The sequence below is a fragment of the Chrysochloris asiatica genome, unplaced genomic scaffold (assembly GCF_000296735.1).
Source record: "Chrysochloris asiatica unplaced genomic scaffold, ChrAsi1.0 scaffold00186, whole genome shotgun sequence".
Taxonomy (NCBI): Eukaryota; Metazoa; Chordata; class Mammalia; order Afrosoricida; family Chrysochloridae; genus Chrysochloris; species Chrysochloris asiatica.
In genome coordinates this window covers 3,432,619-3,447,463 of record NW_006408704.1, presented here as the reverse complement: position 1 = coordinate 3,447,463, position 14,845 = coordinate 3,432,619, and the positions used below count along the sequence as shown (strand labels likewise).

General features: G+C 44.4%; 1 protein-coding gene across 2 annotated transcripts in view; it reads right to left on the bottom strand.

Moving 5' to 3' along the window:
* Window positions 1-14,845, bottom strand: part of TAMM41 (TAM41, mitochondrial translocator assembly and maintenance protein, homolog (S. cerevisiae)) — a 71,485-nt gene that overhangs the window by 12,556 nt on the left and 44,084 nt on the right. The window contains exons 5-7 of one of the 2 annotated variants that reach the window (XM_006872177.1): window positions 9,369-9,514; window positions 4,938-5,103; window positions 3,814-3,876 (exon numbers count right to left, since the gene is read on the bottom strand). In XM_006872177.1, coding sequence (XP_006872239.1) covers window positions 3,814-3,876; window positions 4,938-5,103; window positions 9,369-9,514 — 375 coding nt within the window. The remainder of the gene's footprint in view (window positions 1-3,813; window positions 3,877-4,937; window positions 5,104-9,368; window positions 9,515-14,845) is intronic. The other variant, XM_006872178.1, reaches the window with a different exon arrangement.

Genomic DNA, 14,845 nt, shown 5'->3' with positions numbered 1-14,845 from the left:
GGTCAGCAGTTCAAAACTACCAGCTGTTCTGCGGGAGAAAGATAGATAGGGACAGGGTAGATAGACATTGGCTACCTAAAAGGAGGGGGCTATAAAGGCATGAAGTGACTGGCTCACAAGTTTTCAAGAGGGAGTTTAGTTTCAGAATGTGTGGGGGAAGGTAGACTCCCCACTGAATAGTTTTCATTTTGTCTAGACAGGTCTGATGAAAGGAGATGGGGATAAGATTTTTATGATTCAATAGTGGCTAATTGCTATCATAACTAATTGTGACTGTCACAACTGTAAAGGTAGAGGTTTTGTAACAAAAAGGGAGGAGTAGTTAATCTTACAGTCCAAGAACAGAAGACCCTGGAACCATCAAAGAACAAGAGCACAAGCAGAATGTGGGACGCTATCCAGAGAAGCTGCAACAACAGAGATGGAGGCAGAAATGAAGGCATGGAGACATGGAACAGTTGAGGACTCTAGAATTATGGAAAGAGAAAGGCTGTGGGTTGGCAGCAAGTAGGCAGGCTTGTAGAATGTGTCATTTAGTTGTTGAAATGATTATATATTCCTGAGTGTTTCTGTGTATACCCCCTCATCCGTCCCAAAAAAACCAGAGGGAATAAAAGCAAATACTGTTGAATGATGATGCATGGAGGAGAGAGTAATTCATTGCAATGAAACAATGAGTGTAAAACCAGTGTTCTCCCATGTAAACTATCACTCAAGTCACAATAAAAACTTAAAAAAAAAAATCAGGAAAGGTGTGCACCAAGGTTGTATTCTTTCACCATACTTATTCAATCTGTAAAATGAACAAATAATTTTGAGAATCTGGATTATATGAACAAAAATGTGGCATCAGGATTGGAGGAACACTCATTAACAACCTGCAATATGTAGATGATATAACCTTACTTGCTAAAAGTGAAGAAGACTTAAAATACTTACTGATGAAGATCAAAGACCACAGCCTTTAGTATGGGTTGCAGCTCAATGTAAAGAAAACAAAAATCCTCACCACTGGACCAATAAATAACATCACGATGAATGGAGAAAAGACTGAAGTTGTCAAACATTTCATTTTGCTTGGATTAACAATTAACACTCATGGAATCAGCAGTCAAAGTCAGGAAATCAAATGATGTATTACATTTGGCCAATCTGCTGCATAAGACCTTTTGAAAGTGTTGAAGAGCAAAGATGTCAGTTTGAGGACCCCGGTGTGCCTGACCCAAGGCATAGTATAGTTAATAACCTCATATGTATGTGAAGTAAACAAATAAAGACAGTAGAAGAACTGATGCATTTGAGTTATGGTGTTGGAAGAGAATATTTAATTACCATGGACAGCCAAAAGAACAAACAAACCTGTGTTGAGAAAAGTACAGAGTGCTCCTTGGAAGCCAAGATGGCCAGACTTCGTCTCTCCACTTTGGACAAGTTATCAGGAGGGATCAGTCCCTGGAGTAGGACAGCAAGTGGAGGGTCAGCAAAAAAGAAGATGTCCAATGAGATAGACTGGCACAGTGGCGGCAGCAATGGGCTCAAATGTAGCAACAATTGTGAGGTTGGTGCAGTACCGTACAATAGAAGGAAGGAGACTTAAGGTACACTATGAAAACTTCAGCATGCCAGAGTAAAAAAAGACCTAATAAGCTTCCAGAAAGAAGGAACATACACAAAGAATTAGGAACCTGGAAGGTTTGGACTTTGACAGTGATCCTGGAAGTGAATTCTAAAGGAAAATGATTCTTAATTTATACCCAACTAAGTTGAAGTCCTGGTGTGACGCTGTGGGTTAATGCGTCAAACAGCAAAGCTGTTTGAACTGCAAGGTTGGCGGTTCAAGCTCACCAGCTGCTCCTTGGAAACCCTTACAGGGTCGCTATGGGTCGGAATCGACTCAACTGCACTTTACAACAACAAGAAGAAATATCAATTATATGTGAAGATGGTGGTTATGTGCCATGGAGTCAGTTCCAATCAGTGACCCTGCATAGGGTTTCTGAGGCTGTAAATCGTTATGGGAGCAGAAAGCCTCCTCTTTCTCCCATGGAGCCATTAGTAGATTTGAACTGCTGACTTTGCGGTTAGCAGCCCAGCTCATAATCCACTATGCTGCTACCAGGGCTCCTTATACTTGCAACTAGACTAGAGCTATTTTCAGATGTGCACAATCTCCAAATTTACCTCCCATGTGCTTGTTCTCAGGAAATGAATGGGTGATGTGTGCTTCACTTAAATGAGAGTGTACCCCAAGGAAGCACAAGACCCAGGAAGCAGGAAACATGGGATTCCACAGAGTAGGGAGGTAAAGAAGATGGTCCATGAGAGGAAAGCTTTACTCCGTGGTCTCTACAGACCACACTATTGTTGGCTGTCGTCCAGCCAACCCGATGCATGGAAAGTGGATGCACAGCCTCCATGACCCCGTGGTCTGCTGTGGATGGAACCACTGTGATCCATCAGGTTTTCTCCTTGGCTGGTTTTCTGAAGTAGACTGCTGGGTCTCGTCCATAAGCACTGCTGAAACTTGCTCATCACCATAGAAACATGGAAGGCACTGCTGACAGATGGGGTGGTGGCTGCACAGGAGGCACAGGGGTCAGAACTCAAGCTGCAGTGTGCTGCGTGGGAGGTGAGGACTGTACCACTGAGATTCTTCCCTCCCCCACCGCAGATCCCTGCACCCAGGAACAGAAGGTTGTGACACTGCAGGGGCAGCAGAGGAGCAGCCGCAGCAGCAGAGCCAAGAACCAGAGCAGGAGATCGAGCGGGGGGTGGGGGGTGGGGGTGTGTTCCCAGCCCACAGAGCAGAGAAAGCTGAGGGACTTGGGGCAGGAGGCCTGCTTGCACAGTGGGGAGCCTCTAGGCGCTCAATTAGGGGAGCTAGATTTGCTGACCTATGGAGCTACAGCCCATAAAGCTCAAGGTGAGGTTTATGGTGGAGTGGTATGCCCTGCGGGCACTTATCAGCAGCCCTAAAAGAGCCCTGTAACATTGCTATAACAGGGCAGAGGCCAGGCTGAGGGTGGGCACAGCAGATGAGAGGCTATCCTGACTGAAGACCTGTGCCCTGAGCATTATGACCCTGAACTGTAACCTGCTAGCGTCCCCAAAAGCCCCACGTCTGTGAGTGTGGTGTCTGCATTCCTAACTACGAGCGGCTGAGTAAGGAGACCATCCTGCGGTTCAAGAGATCCAGCAATGCAGGTTCATTAAAATAATCCACTAAGAGAGCTCGATTTTAAGCAACTGCCTCTGAAGAGATGGAAAAAAGGGAAAGAGAGTAAGATGCTGCTGTTTTTGCAACTAGGTGAACATGTAACTGTGAAGTATAAAAATAATAATAATAATAAACAACCAGTGCATGCAAGGATTTCTTCAGAAATGGTAGGGGGCAGTAAACAAAAACTTGCGACGAAGTCCCTCAGTGGCACATACGGTTAAGTGCTTGGTTGCTAGCTGAAAGGGGCAGCTCAAACCCACCTAGAGACCCCTCAGAAAAAAGGCTTGTGCACCTCAGAAGAAAAATCCTATCGAGCAATTTTACTCTGCACATGTGGGGTCACCATGAGAGCAATCCACTCAACAGAATCAACAACAACAAAGTCTTCTAAGAGTACAGCACCTTAACTGGTTTGGCCTTTCTAGGCACCAAATAGCAGCCTCCTAGGTTGCAGCATCCCAGTTTAGGACCATCAAAATTCAGCCTTCCACAAGTACTTAGAGGGCGCAGATAAAGTGGGACATTTTAACCAGGCATGGTGGAGCCACTGCAAGCAGCAGGTACATTAGGCAGGGCCTTTCTCGAGTTCTTACCAGCAGTGAAAATGCCCTTGGTGCTCTGTTTCACGCTGGAGGCTCTCACGATTCCTGACAGGCCTGCGAGAAGAAAACGAAAAGAGAACCATACGTTAGTCATGCTCAGTCTAAACTCTGAAACTCCATGTCTTTTCCAAATCTCTCTCTGCCCTGGTGTCACACTGACAGTGACAAGGGCACCAGGACTGAGAGTGGGAGGTCACCCTCAAAGCTACTTTCTGACTTTAAGAGCGTGTAAGGCTGCTGGCTCTCAATTCCAGGTTGTAAACAAATAAAATCCATGTGCATTCTGAAAGCGCAGGATTCCTCAGTGTTTCCTCAAAACAGGCAGCAGACACCACACTCTTCACAGGAGCATGTTAAAACTAAAAATAGGCAACAACCTGGCTCACACAGCTTTATCTTCAGAATAGGTGCCTGGCTACTGAAATACTTATTGTGACAGAAGATGGAAAGAGGGGTGGGTGCCTCTTCAGCTGGGCTTTTCATGTTCAAACCCATGACTGTAATTGCATTTAGCCCGATGGCTTGTATCCTAGAGGAGGAGCTCAGAAATTACTGCTGGGTGAAAACAGGAGAGAGAGCCATTTCTAATTTCCTAATAATTTCTTTACTGACTGACCTCATAAACCACCTTGAACCCTCAAAGGGAAGCGGGTCTCTGACGAGAAGTTCCAGATATTTTGGTAAACCCGAGGGAGGCCCTGGGGAGCCGGCTGTGGAGCTTGGGCCATGGCAGAAGGCACCTGATGGGAGTGCAGGATGAGACACATTGGACTGGCACCCATGCATGAACGCAGGGCTCTGGACGCTATAAACACACGCTAAAAGTGTCCCCAGTCTTCTTCTCAGACCACCATGAAGAACATGTCTTTATAGTAGCTTCTACAAGTTATGCTCATGAAACCAAAAGCAACATCGTTTTTCCTTTTGACAGTGATTCAGAGCCCAGAAATCTAAAAATAGAAGTATTTCTACCACCCTACTTCAAGCAAGTGGAAATTTAGATGTGGAAAAACCCTGGATTGTTAGTGCTTTCCTCTTAGAGGAAATTTCTTGATCTTGCAAGGGAGGAAAGAACAAACATGCTTTGCCCACCGCCAGCAAATTCATCCGCATACCTAGTCGCACCACCTCCGAACAGTCAGGATCATTAGCAAGTTGGAACAAAGTTTCTTCTACGTCTCTGTTTTTTCCAGGAGGGTCCATAATTTGATTTATTTGTTGCTGTAAGGTTTTGGGTAATGCCATTAGCTGAGTGAATTGTCCTTCTGGGCTTTTATCTAGCTGGAGAGAGAGAAAAAAAGATCAAGCTTGTAGAAAGTGCTTTGGCATTTATACATATTCAGACACATGGCTTCTCTTTACAGTCTCAGCTGGGCCCACCTTGGGCACTACAGCCTACTAAGGAGATGCTCTCACTCTCTGAATGCATAAGGGCTTGGGATTCTCAGTCCTGGAAAGAAAGACAAGTTTCTTTCCATGATATTCCTTTTCTACACAAGAAAAGTAGCCTCTTTCAAGGATCAGTTTTAGACACTGAAAATCTCCATTGCTCTTAAAAGCAGCAGTTAAAGGAAGGAGAGCTGCAGTGAACATGCACTGAGGCCCCATCAAATCCAGACCCTAGATTTATCCCTCCCATTTTAAATGGGGAAACTGTGACCTGCCCAGGATCATTATCAGAGAAGGAGTGGCACTGGAATTTGTGTCTCCTGCCTTTGGGGGCCTTCAAATACTGTATGCTACAACTGATGACAAAGGCTAACCTTATTCACTTTTCAGTCCCCTAGTCGAAGGAGGTACTCGAGAATGTCTGAATAAGGGAGTTGTCATTATTTCTTAACCAGGCGTAAACTGCAACAGTGATGTCTGTTTTCAAAGTATTCTAAAATATATCAAGGTAAAAGAAAAATTCAGAAATAAAACATATATAAAAATAAGGATTACGCTTCACTTGGAAACCTTTGAATGAAAAGTTAACCACAGAGCTAAGGCCAGATCCCAATTTTCCTAACTCCCCATCTAGTTAACTTTCATACATAAACATGGACTGCATGCTAAGTTGAGAGCCCTAATGCTGCCCTCAATCGCTCATCACGTTATCTCCAAGTCAGACTGTGTCTTCTATTCTTTTAATGAATGTTTAGATTTTCACTCCAACTGAGTTATAGGAAAACATTAGGCAAATGAATGCATTACATTTTCAAGTCGGGTTTTCCTGATATGACCAACTTCCTCATAATCAGAATTCACTTATTCTACCATGGTTTTTCATCGGTTTGTTGAAAGATTTCAATTTGTATTCCATCAATTCCTGGTGCCTTGTTGTTAGCCAATTCCTTCAATGCACCTTGGACTTCTTCCTTCAGTACCACTGACTCTTGATCATATGCTACCTCTTGAAATAGTTGAACATCAACCATTTCTTTTTGGTATGGTGACTCTCTGTATTCCTTCCATCTTCTTTGATGCTTTCTTCATCTTTCAATAATTTGCCCAGAGAATCCTTCAATATTTCAAATCAAGGCTTGAATTTTTTTTTTTTTCTTTTTCAGTTCCCTCAGCTTGAGAAACACTGAGCATGTTCTTCCCTTTTGATATTCTAACTTTACCTTTTTGAGTTGACCTTTGAAATTTTCTATGCAGCTCTTTTATCTCCTAATTTCTTTATTATAGTTATACGGTGGTGGTTATGTCCTGTGGAGTCAATTCCGATTCATAGTGACCCTGTACAGGGTTTCCGAGGCTATAAATCTTTACGGGAGCAGAAAGCCTCACCTTTCTTCCGCAGAACAGCTGGTAGTTTCGAACTGCTGACCCTGAGGTTGGCAGCCCGATTTATAACCATTATGCTACCAGAGCTCCTATAGTCATATATAATATGTTGTTGTTGTTAAGTGCTGTGGAGTCGGTTCCGACTCATAGAGACCCTGTATGGGGTTTATGAGGCTGTAAATCTTTACGGGAGCGGAAAGTCTCATCTTTCTCCCGCGGAACAGCTGGTAGCTTCGAACTGCTGACCTTGTGGTTCACTACGCTACCAGAGCTCCATATACATATGTGTTGTTGTTAAGTGCCGTCGAGTTGCTTTCAACTCATAGCGACCCTCTATAGGGTTTCCAAGGAGCAACTGGTGAGCTTGAACCGCTGACCTTGTGGTTCAAACCAATTTTACAGTTCAGTGCATTAACCCACAATGCCACACCAGTCTCTCTCACTGTCTCTCTCTCTATATATATATATATACACATATACATACACATAGGGAGAGAGAGTGTGTGAATCAGTGTGTGTCCTGGTGTGGCACCTAAGATAAGCACTTGATCTCAAGGTCAGTTTGAACTGCAAGGTCAGTTGTTCAAAGTTAGCAGGCTGGCCTCTTTGTCCCATGTGGGGACAACCTGAGTGCCATCACAGGATCAGGTGAGGCCTTTGTTTTAAATCTTTCCAAATCCAATCCCAATCTAACATAATTGCTGGCATGTGGTCCTAGAAAGCCGACTCTAGAATGGGACTGGGGACCTGTGACAATGTGTGAGACCAAGCAAAGCCCTCTGAAGCTTCTATTCTTGCCCTCCGGTCAGAAGTAAATACAAAATAAAGCTGTGCTCTGGGAGAGATGGCAGAGACTGGGATGGCCTACAGAGAGTCCTGGTGTGCTGCTGTAGGGTAAGCACTGGACTACAAGCTTGGTGGTTCAAATTCACCAGCTACTCCTTGGAAATCCTACACAGGGTCCTTATGAGTCAGAACCAACAACGGCATTAAACAGCGACAACACAGACCTAAAGGATGAAGGAGGATGGTCTAGTCTTATCTCCACTGAACTCACCAGTCTAGTCCTTACAAACACTGAAGAGATCCTGGCACATCAGAGCGGACCACTGATCTGTAGGATAAAACACGACTTCAAGGTCAGCTTGAATCACAAGGTTGGTAGTTCAAACCCACCAGCCCCTCCTTGGAAACCCCATACAGGGTCGCTATGAGTTGGCACCAACTGGATGGTACTTAACAACAACCACAATTCAAAAAACAGTAGCTCCAACTACATCTGCTGTGCCAGGTATGATGAATATGCTAGAGCAGGTGTATGGATGGGGCCCCAGACCAGGCATCCTTTCCATCCTTGTCAGAAGGAGGACCCGCTCACATTCATACGGGGCAACAGATCTGATGGTCTTGCCCCAAGACTATGCTTGCATCCCTGATAACCATCTCAGTCACTGTTATAAGGCATTCAGAGGAAACCGGACGACTGGACATTCTGTGTCTATTACATAGGCCAACTGTGTTAATGATATATTATTACTGTCATCTGGTGCAGAAAGGAAACTGAAGGCTTTGATGAGACATATGTACTCCAGTGGGTAAGCGGTAAGTCCCATGAAGTCACCACATCAGCAAAGATTTTGAGGGTCTAGCAGTCTGAAGCAAGCTGAGACACGCATACAAAGCAAGCAAATTAGCGCCCCTCTCACCTCTGACCACTAAGAAAGCAGCACATGCTGGAGATACTGACATCTGGGGTTGTCCAATAAAATAGCAAGGGATGGAAAAAAAGCAACCTGAGGGTTTATTTTCACTGGTGAACGCAAGTCACCCTACTTCTGCCCCAAGTTCCCTTCCACAAGGCAGCCTCCATTACCAGCTTCTTGTGCTACCTTTTAGCAGTATTCTAAGGGTACAGGCGCATGTACTTACAGACAGTACTCACTTTTAATACACATACAAGGGAAGTATAAAAAATATCATTACAAAATCATAGAAACCTTCGTTAAACAACAATACCAAAATGTGAAGCTATTGTTTTTCAGCATATCCTCCCTCTAGATTACCTACTTGTGAAGACAGTGTTTATACCTTTCCAACCCTTTCTAGAAGAATTCTGTGCTCTTGGATTTACAGCACACCAGCATGGCAGTTTTAGCATCCTAGAGGGACTCAAATTGTGTTCCATTAAAATGTTCGAGTTTGGAGAACAAAAAGCAGCCTAAAGGGGCAAGATCAGGGGTGGGGTAGAAGGGGTAGGTTTTCCAACGAAATTCTTGTAGGACAGCCCTTGATGAATGAGCAGGTGTACTGTCGTGAAGAAAAACGTTCCTCAGCACAACTTTCCTGGCCTTTTTCTCACCAGTGCAGTTTTCGGTTTTCTTAAAAACTTCTTCCTAATAAGCCCCATAGTTGTCCTATATATAGCCTTTAAGTACATGTATCAAGATGATTCTTTTGGAATCCTCCCCAAACAGTCACCGTAACCCTTGGAGCTGACCTCTCTGCCTTGAATTTAACTGGCCCTACAGATCTCCTAGGATTCTGACTGGTCCTTTTTCTGAAGGCACCAATGAGACTAAGACAAGTGTGTCACTGAGAACCTGTTGGCAACACCCACTGATCACAGAGACATGCTTAAACACGGTCAGTCTGGAAGCTCGCTGTGCATGTATGAACTGGAGTCCTTGTCTCAATGCCATCACACTCCTCCCGCTCTTCTGCCCTTGACTACTTTCCTTACAAACACAGTACGCTCTTTGCCGCGTTCAGTTTACCTCGAGTCTGCCTTGATGAGCTTTATACACCACTTGGGGGTTCTCCTGCAGTATGCTGCCATACAGCCCACGAAAGTGAACTAGGTTGGGTTTCACAATATTCAACACTTTTGACTTATCCTCTCCAACCACCATCCGAAAGTCGCCTAGTTAAAACAAACAGAAAAACACATCCTCCATTGAGAATCCACACGTAGCCCCCACGTGGACTCTGCACTGGTTCGCCTGGCAGGATTCCCTCCCCCAAACATTTCCTTTTCCTCAGAGCTGCGCACACAGGATCCCAGGAACACAGGGACTTGTTGGGGGAAGAGAGGATATGACACAGCTTCGGTCAAGATAGTTAAAACCCCACTACCATCGAGAAGCTAGGCTTTTATTTCCTTGTTTTGGTTTCTTGGACAACACAGACACTGCCGTGCTCGTAAGCTTTCACGGTAGGAGCCAAACTCTGCAGATCACAGGGATGGCAGTTGTGCACCGCCACTAGTCCGTGCTATTGCCCACTTACCTTTGGCCTGCTTGCTGTGTCTGCATGAGATTTTCAGGTGCTTTATGAATATTATTAAGCTTACTGCGTTTGATACTGGCAGGAGCAGAAGAGCTAAAAGCCCTAGCAAGAAGAGGTTTACTTTCAAGAAGAAACTGAAAGCAGATATTTAACTTGACAAATTGTGTGTTGAGAAATGAAGAATGTCATATTCGCTTATGGAATGTACTGAGACACAAAGACACATACATATATGGATTCCTGGTGAGACCGCTGTGGAAGCAGCATTGGACTGCGAACCACAAGGTTGGCAGTTCAAACCCACCATCTGTTCCTCGGAAACCCGATACAGGCTCGCTATGAGTCAGACCCAACTCGATGACACTTAACAACAAACACATGGGAGCATGGTGGCTTTGATGTCATCTGCAAGTACCGGCTGGTGGATTTGAAGTGCCAAACTCATGGTTAACAACCAAGGGCTTATCATAATACCATACTAGGACTCCACATATGCACATATATGTGTATTTTATACATATATGTGTATATACATGTGTATATAATACATATGTAATTCCTATTTGAAGGACAACGAGCAACTTTTAAAACAAGTGAAAAGTGTCTACCTGTGCCACTGAGAAACGGCACCAAGATGTCAGGGAAAGACGAGTAAGAAAAAGGGAAAATGTGAGTGCGTGCCTACTGGGAAACTCCAGGTCAAGCTCAGTGAATGGAATATGGCTTAGGCACTGTTGGACTGTGGATGGCAACAAAGAGACACAGCCTGCAGGTGGAAAGTGCAGGTAGACACCTCAGCTGCTAGGGAATCCTTGCAACTAGGCAACAATGTCATTTATCAAACTAGGTCACTTTGAAAAAATAGATACTTCATTGTTGTTGCGAATTGCTGTTGTTAAATGCCATGGAATCAGTTTAGACTCTTAGTGACCCTAGACAGGGTTTCCAAGGTTTTACATCTTTCTCCTAAGGAGGAGCTGGCTGGTGGGCTTGAACCACTGACTTTGTGGTTTGTAGTCCAGTACTTATCCCATGGAGCCACTGCACTCCTGTGTTGACAATACATAGCAAAACACACACCAATTCAACCGTTCCTAAATTTACAATCCAGTGACACTGAGCTGTGCGAAAATTCTCACCCTCCTCCTGTGAGCCGGTCCTCCCCAATTAACATAAGCCCACTGCCCCCTCAGGTTCCTGTCCAAACGTCTGAGTTGCTAGTATCACCTTGATCTTTTGTGCGAAATTCTTAAAAGAGCAAAAGGCTCGATACAGACCTTTTGCTAATTAAGCCAAACTATTTGGTTTTAAGAAGAATTCAGGTAATATTTTTGGTTTAAGGCTTAAAAATGATCGCAGGTTAGTAGTTTCAGGGGTTCATGCAGCCTACATGGCTCTAGAAAGTCTGGAGTCTAAGAGCATTTGAAATTCTCTTTTGTATTTTCCTCTTTTGATCAGGATTCTTCTATGCAGGGTCTTTGATCAAAATGTTCAGAAGTGGTAATAGGGCAGTTGTTCATGGACGTAGTTAGCCAAACATCCATCTCTTCTTCTTCTCTTCGGTTCTCCTTCCTTTTCTGTTGCTCCAGGTGAGGAGCAGACACCAACTGCTGTGCCTTGGATGGCTGTCGGCAAGCTTTTAAGATCCCAGGCAATGCGCAAGGAACTAACTAGGAGGTACAACAGCAGCATTCAACATGTTTTTAGTCCAGTTAACTGGGATGTCCCATGAAACCATGCCTCCTAACAAAGGAACCAAATCCCATGAGGTGTTTGGTTGTACATAAGTAGCCTCGGGCCCTACGTTTCTGTTGGTGTTGTAAATATAGCTACCACCCAACTTTTGGCAACTCAGCTTTTTGCAGGTATACAACTTAGTGACAGCAATGACAAAAATGACTATCTGCAACTCTGCCCTTAATCAATGTGATTTTCCCATCACAAATTAGGTCACTTCTGAGTGTGAGGGGTAGTTGTGAATAATTGTACCAGGACAACAAGAATAATTGGGCAAACCAGGAGTATGGTTGGCCTTGCTAACTTTTTTCCTGTGGAAGAAGAAGGAATCATGCAGTTTATTACTTGTCAAAAACAGATTTTCCTAGAGCAAACTGTTGGCTTACTTTAAGGGGGGAAAAAAAAGATGTTCAATTGTATGCAGCTCAGTAGAAGTAAAATAGGTTGGTTTTTAAAATCTCAGAAGACCAACTCACATTCCAATCTGGTGGAAGAGCATCTAGGAATGTGGATGTAAGAGACATGACCTACACACAGCCTTTGGAGCCCTATGCATTGGGTAGATGAGGCCTGATTGTTGAGGAGAGAGTAAAAAAGTGAGCTCAGTCCTAACAAGCTGCCCAAATACAGAGGAACTTGTTTTTTCACTATGACTTTAAAGGGAAAAACAGCTACAAAGTTAAGATCTGAGAGCAAAGAAATTGGTTCTTTCACATATTCCTGGTGACATCACAAACTGCTAAAATCCTTCAAGAAACACCATCCTGGAGCAAGTCTAAAGAAAGACACCAATCTAGGGCTTAAAGGGTCCTGTTTACTGACCCTTGGTTAGTGCCAAGCTCTGGCTCCATCTATCACTCCATCTGACCCACACAGCTCCCCTCTCAGGCAGATGCTATTTTGCCTCCCAGCTAGTAAGGGAATCCAGCAGGTTCCTGGGAGAGCAAATGGTTTGTGCTGGATTACTAACCTAAAGGTTGGCAGTTTGAACTCATCCGGTGGCACTGCAGAAGAAAGACCCAGCAATATGCTACTGTAAATACTACAGCCAATGAGACTCTAGGGAGTAGGTCTACTCTGCAGTATGTGAGGTTGCCGAGAGTCAGAACTGGTTTGGTAAGGGAATACATTACCTATCACCGGAAGCAAGCAAAATGTCCAACAGGGAAGTGTCTACTACTGATGGCATCCCCATCCCTGGAAGAGTGAGCAACCACTGAGAATTACTATCACCAAACACAGCCCAAATGAGAAAGGATTGTAGAGTAACGTGCAGAACGAAAACAGGGTACAAAATCAAATGTACAAGAGAACTTCTGCAAAAAAAAAAACACCAAGAAAACAAGGACAAAGGAACGATAAAAATAGTTTATTTTTCTTCTAATAAAATATACACTTATTACAGGCTGTTTGTGGTGATGTGTCCAAAGCAAACCAAGACCAAGTCTCACCATCCTTCCTTCCAAGGAGCATTCTGAGTGTATTTCTTCTAAGACTGATAACTTTACACGTAAGGAGGTTGAGGTACAAAGATAGCTTTCCCACAGGATCTCACGGTCAGGGCACTTGAAGTAGTATGTGTGGTGCTGTAGGATAAGCACTCGACGGCAAGGTCGGTGGTTCAAACTCATCAGCCACTCCTTGGAAACCCAGTATGGGGTCACTATGAGCCGCTTCTGCCTCGATGGCATTTAATAGGAGTTTTACCCTAAGGAACCCTGGCAGTGCACTGGCTAAGTTCTCAGCTGCCAGCCGAAAGATCAGTGCTTTGAACCCACGACTGCTCGCTCTGTGGTAGACAAGGATGGTGATCTGCTCCCTTAAAGATTACATACAGCCTAGGAAACTTGCAGGGCCATTCAGGAGCTCTGGTAGCATAGTGGTTGTAAACTTCAAGGTCAGCAGTTTGAAACTACCAGCGATTCCGTGGGAGAAAGATGAGGCGTTCTGCTCCCGTAAAGATTTACAGCCTCGGACACCCTGTACAGGGTCACTATGAGTCGGAACCAACTCCATGGCACTTAACAACAACAGGAAACTTGCAGGGCCATTCTCCACTGTCCTAAAGAGTTGTGATGAGTTGGAATTAGTTTGATAGCCAACAACTACAGTTTCACGCTACAAAGTAATTGCCCTTATTTTGTAATGTTGGCCCATTATGATAAATACATGGGATGTGGAGTCCTGGTGTTGATCTAGGATTTGCACTGGACTGCTAACCACAAGGTTGGCATTTCAAATCCACCGACCACTCCTTGGAAACGCTATTCAGGGTCACTATGAGCTGGAACCCACTCGAAGGCACTAACAATTACAACATGGGACACACAGCTGTGATTACTTAACCAATGCGAATGGCACGGCAGCTGGGCTAATTTTCAATTGTATGAATTCATAGCTTTTATCTAGAGCCTATAAATTGCTTCCATGCAGCTCTGAAGTCTCTCTCCCCAAACCCACTTTGGAGATGAAAAGTCATCAAACTCTACCTCAAACAGAAGGAGCGGTGTGTTTGGATCACTGTTGAGTTCTAAATATTTGTGTTGTTCTCTCTTCTTCTCTAAGTTCTATATATAAAGAGTTCTTAAAATTTAGCCAGTAACTTTCTGAGAGTAACTATTACTAAAAAAAAAGAAAAATAATGGCAGCCTTTCCCTAAAGAACTGCATGCCATGATGAGAGGTCCTGGGAAGTGCTATGGGCACCCTGAGATGGGGACCACACAGCTCCTTGTGCTCAGGGAAGTCAGGGCAGCATAGGCTGTGGAACTGAGCATCTCCACCTGCCTGCCGCATAACCAGCTCAGCCTCGGGGAGCAGCAAGCACACAGCCTTACTGCCAGCTTCCTTGAACAGAACAAAATGAATCAATCACGGGCCCAGCATGAACCAACATCAGATCATAAGAACCAATGTCTCTTGCCTCCAGAGGGGTGTTTGCAGTAAAGCACTAGGCTAGAGGAAAACCGATTGCTGACTTTGATTTTATACCTGTGCTGGAGGTTTGTGCAAGCTCTGTACTGAGCAAGCCAGAGAAGTGCCGACAGAACACAATGGGTAACTCCGAGGGTCATTTCTCTTGACTTTGAAATGAGACAGATCATAAGCTTGTATGTAGTTGCCACTCCCTGGGACACAGGCAGGCTGCCAGCAGTCAGGGGCCTCGAAGAATGTGAGGGGCTGTACAGGGCAGTGGGAAGGCCTGGGCTGTCAAGTCCAGCAATGTCCTA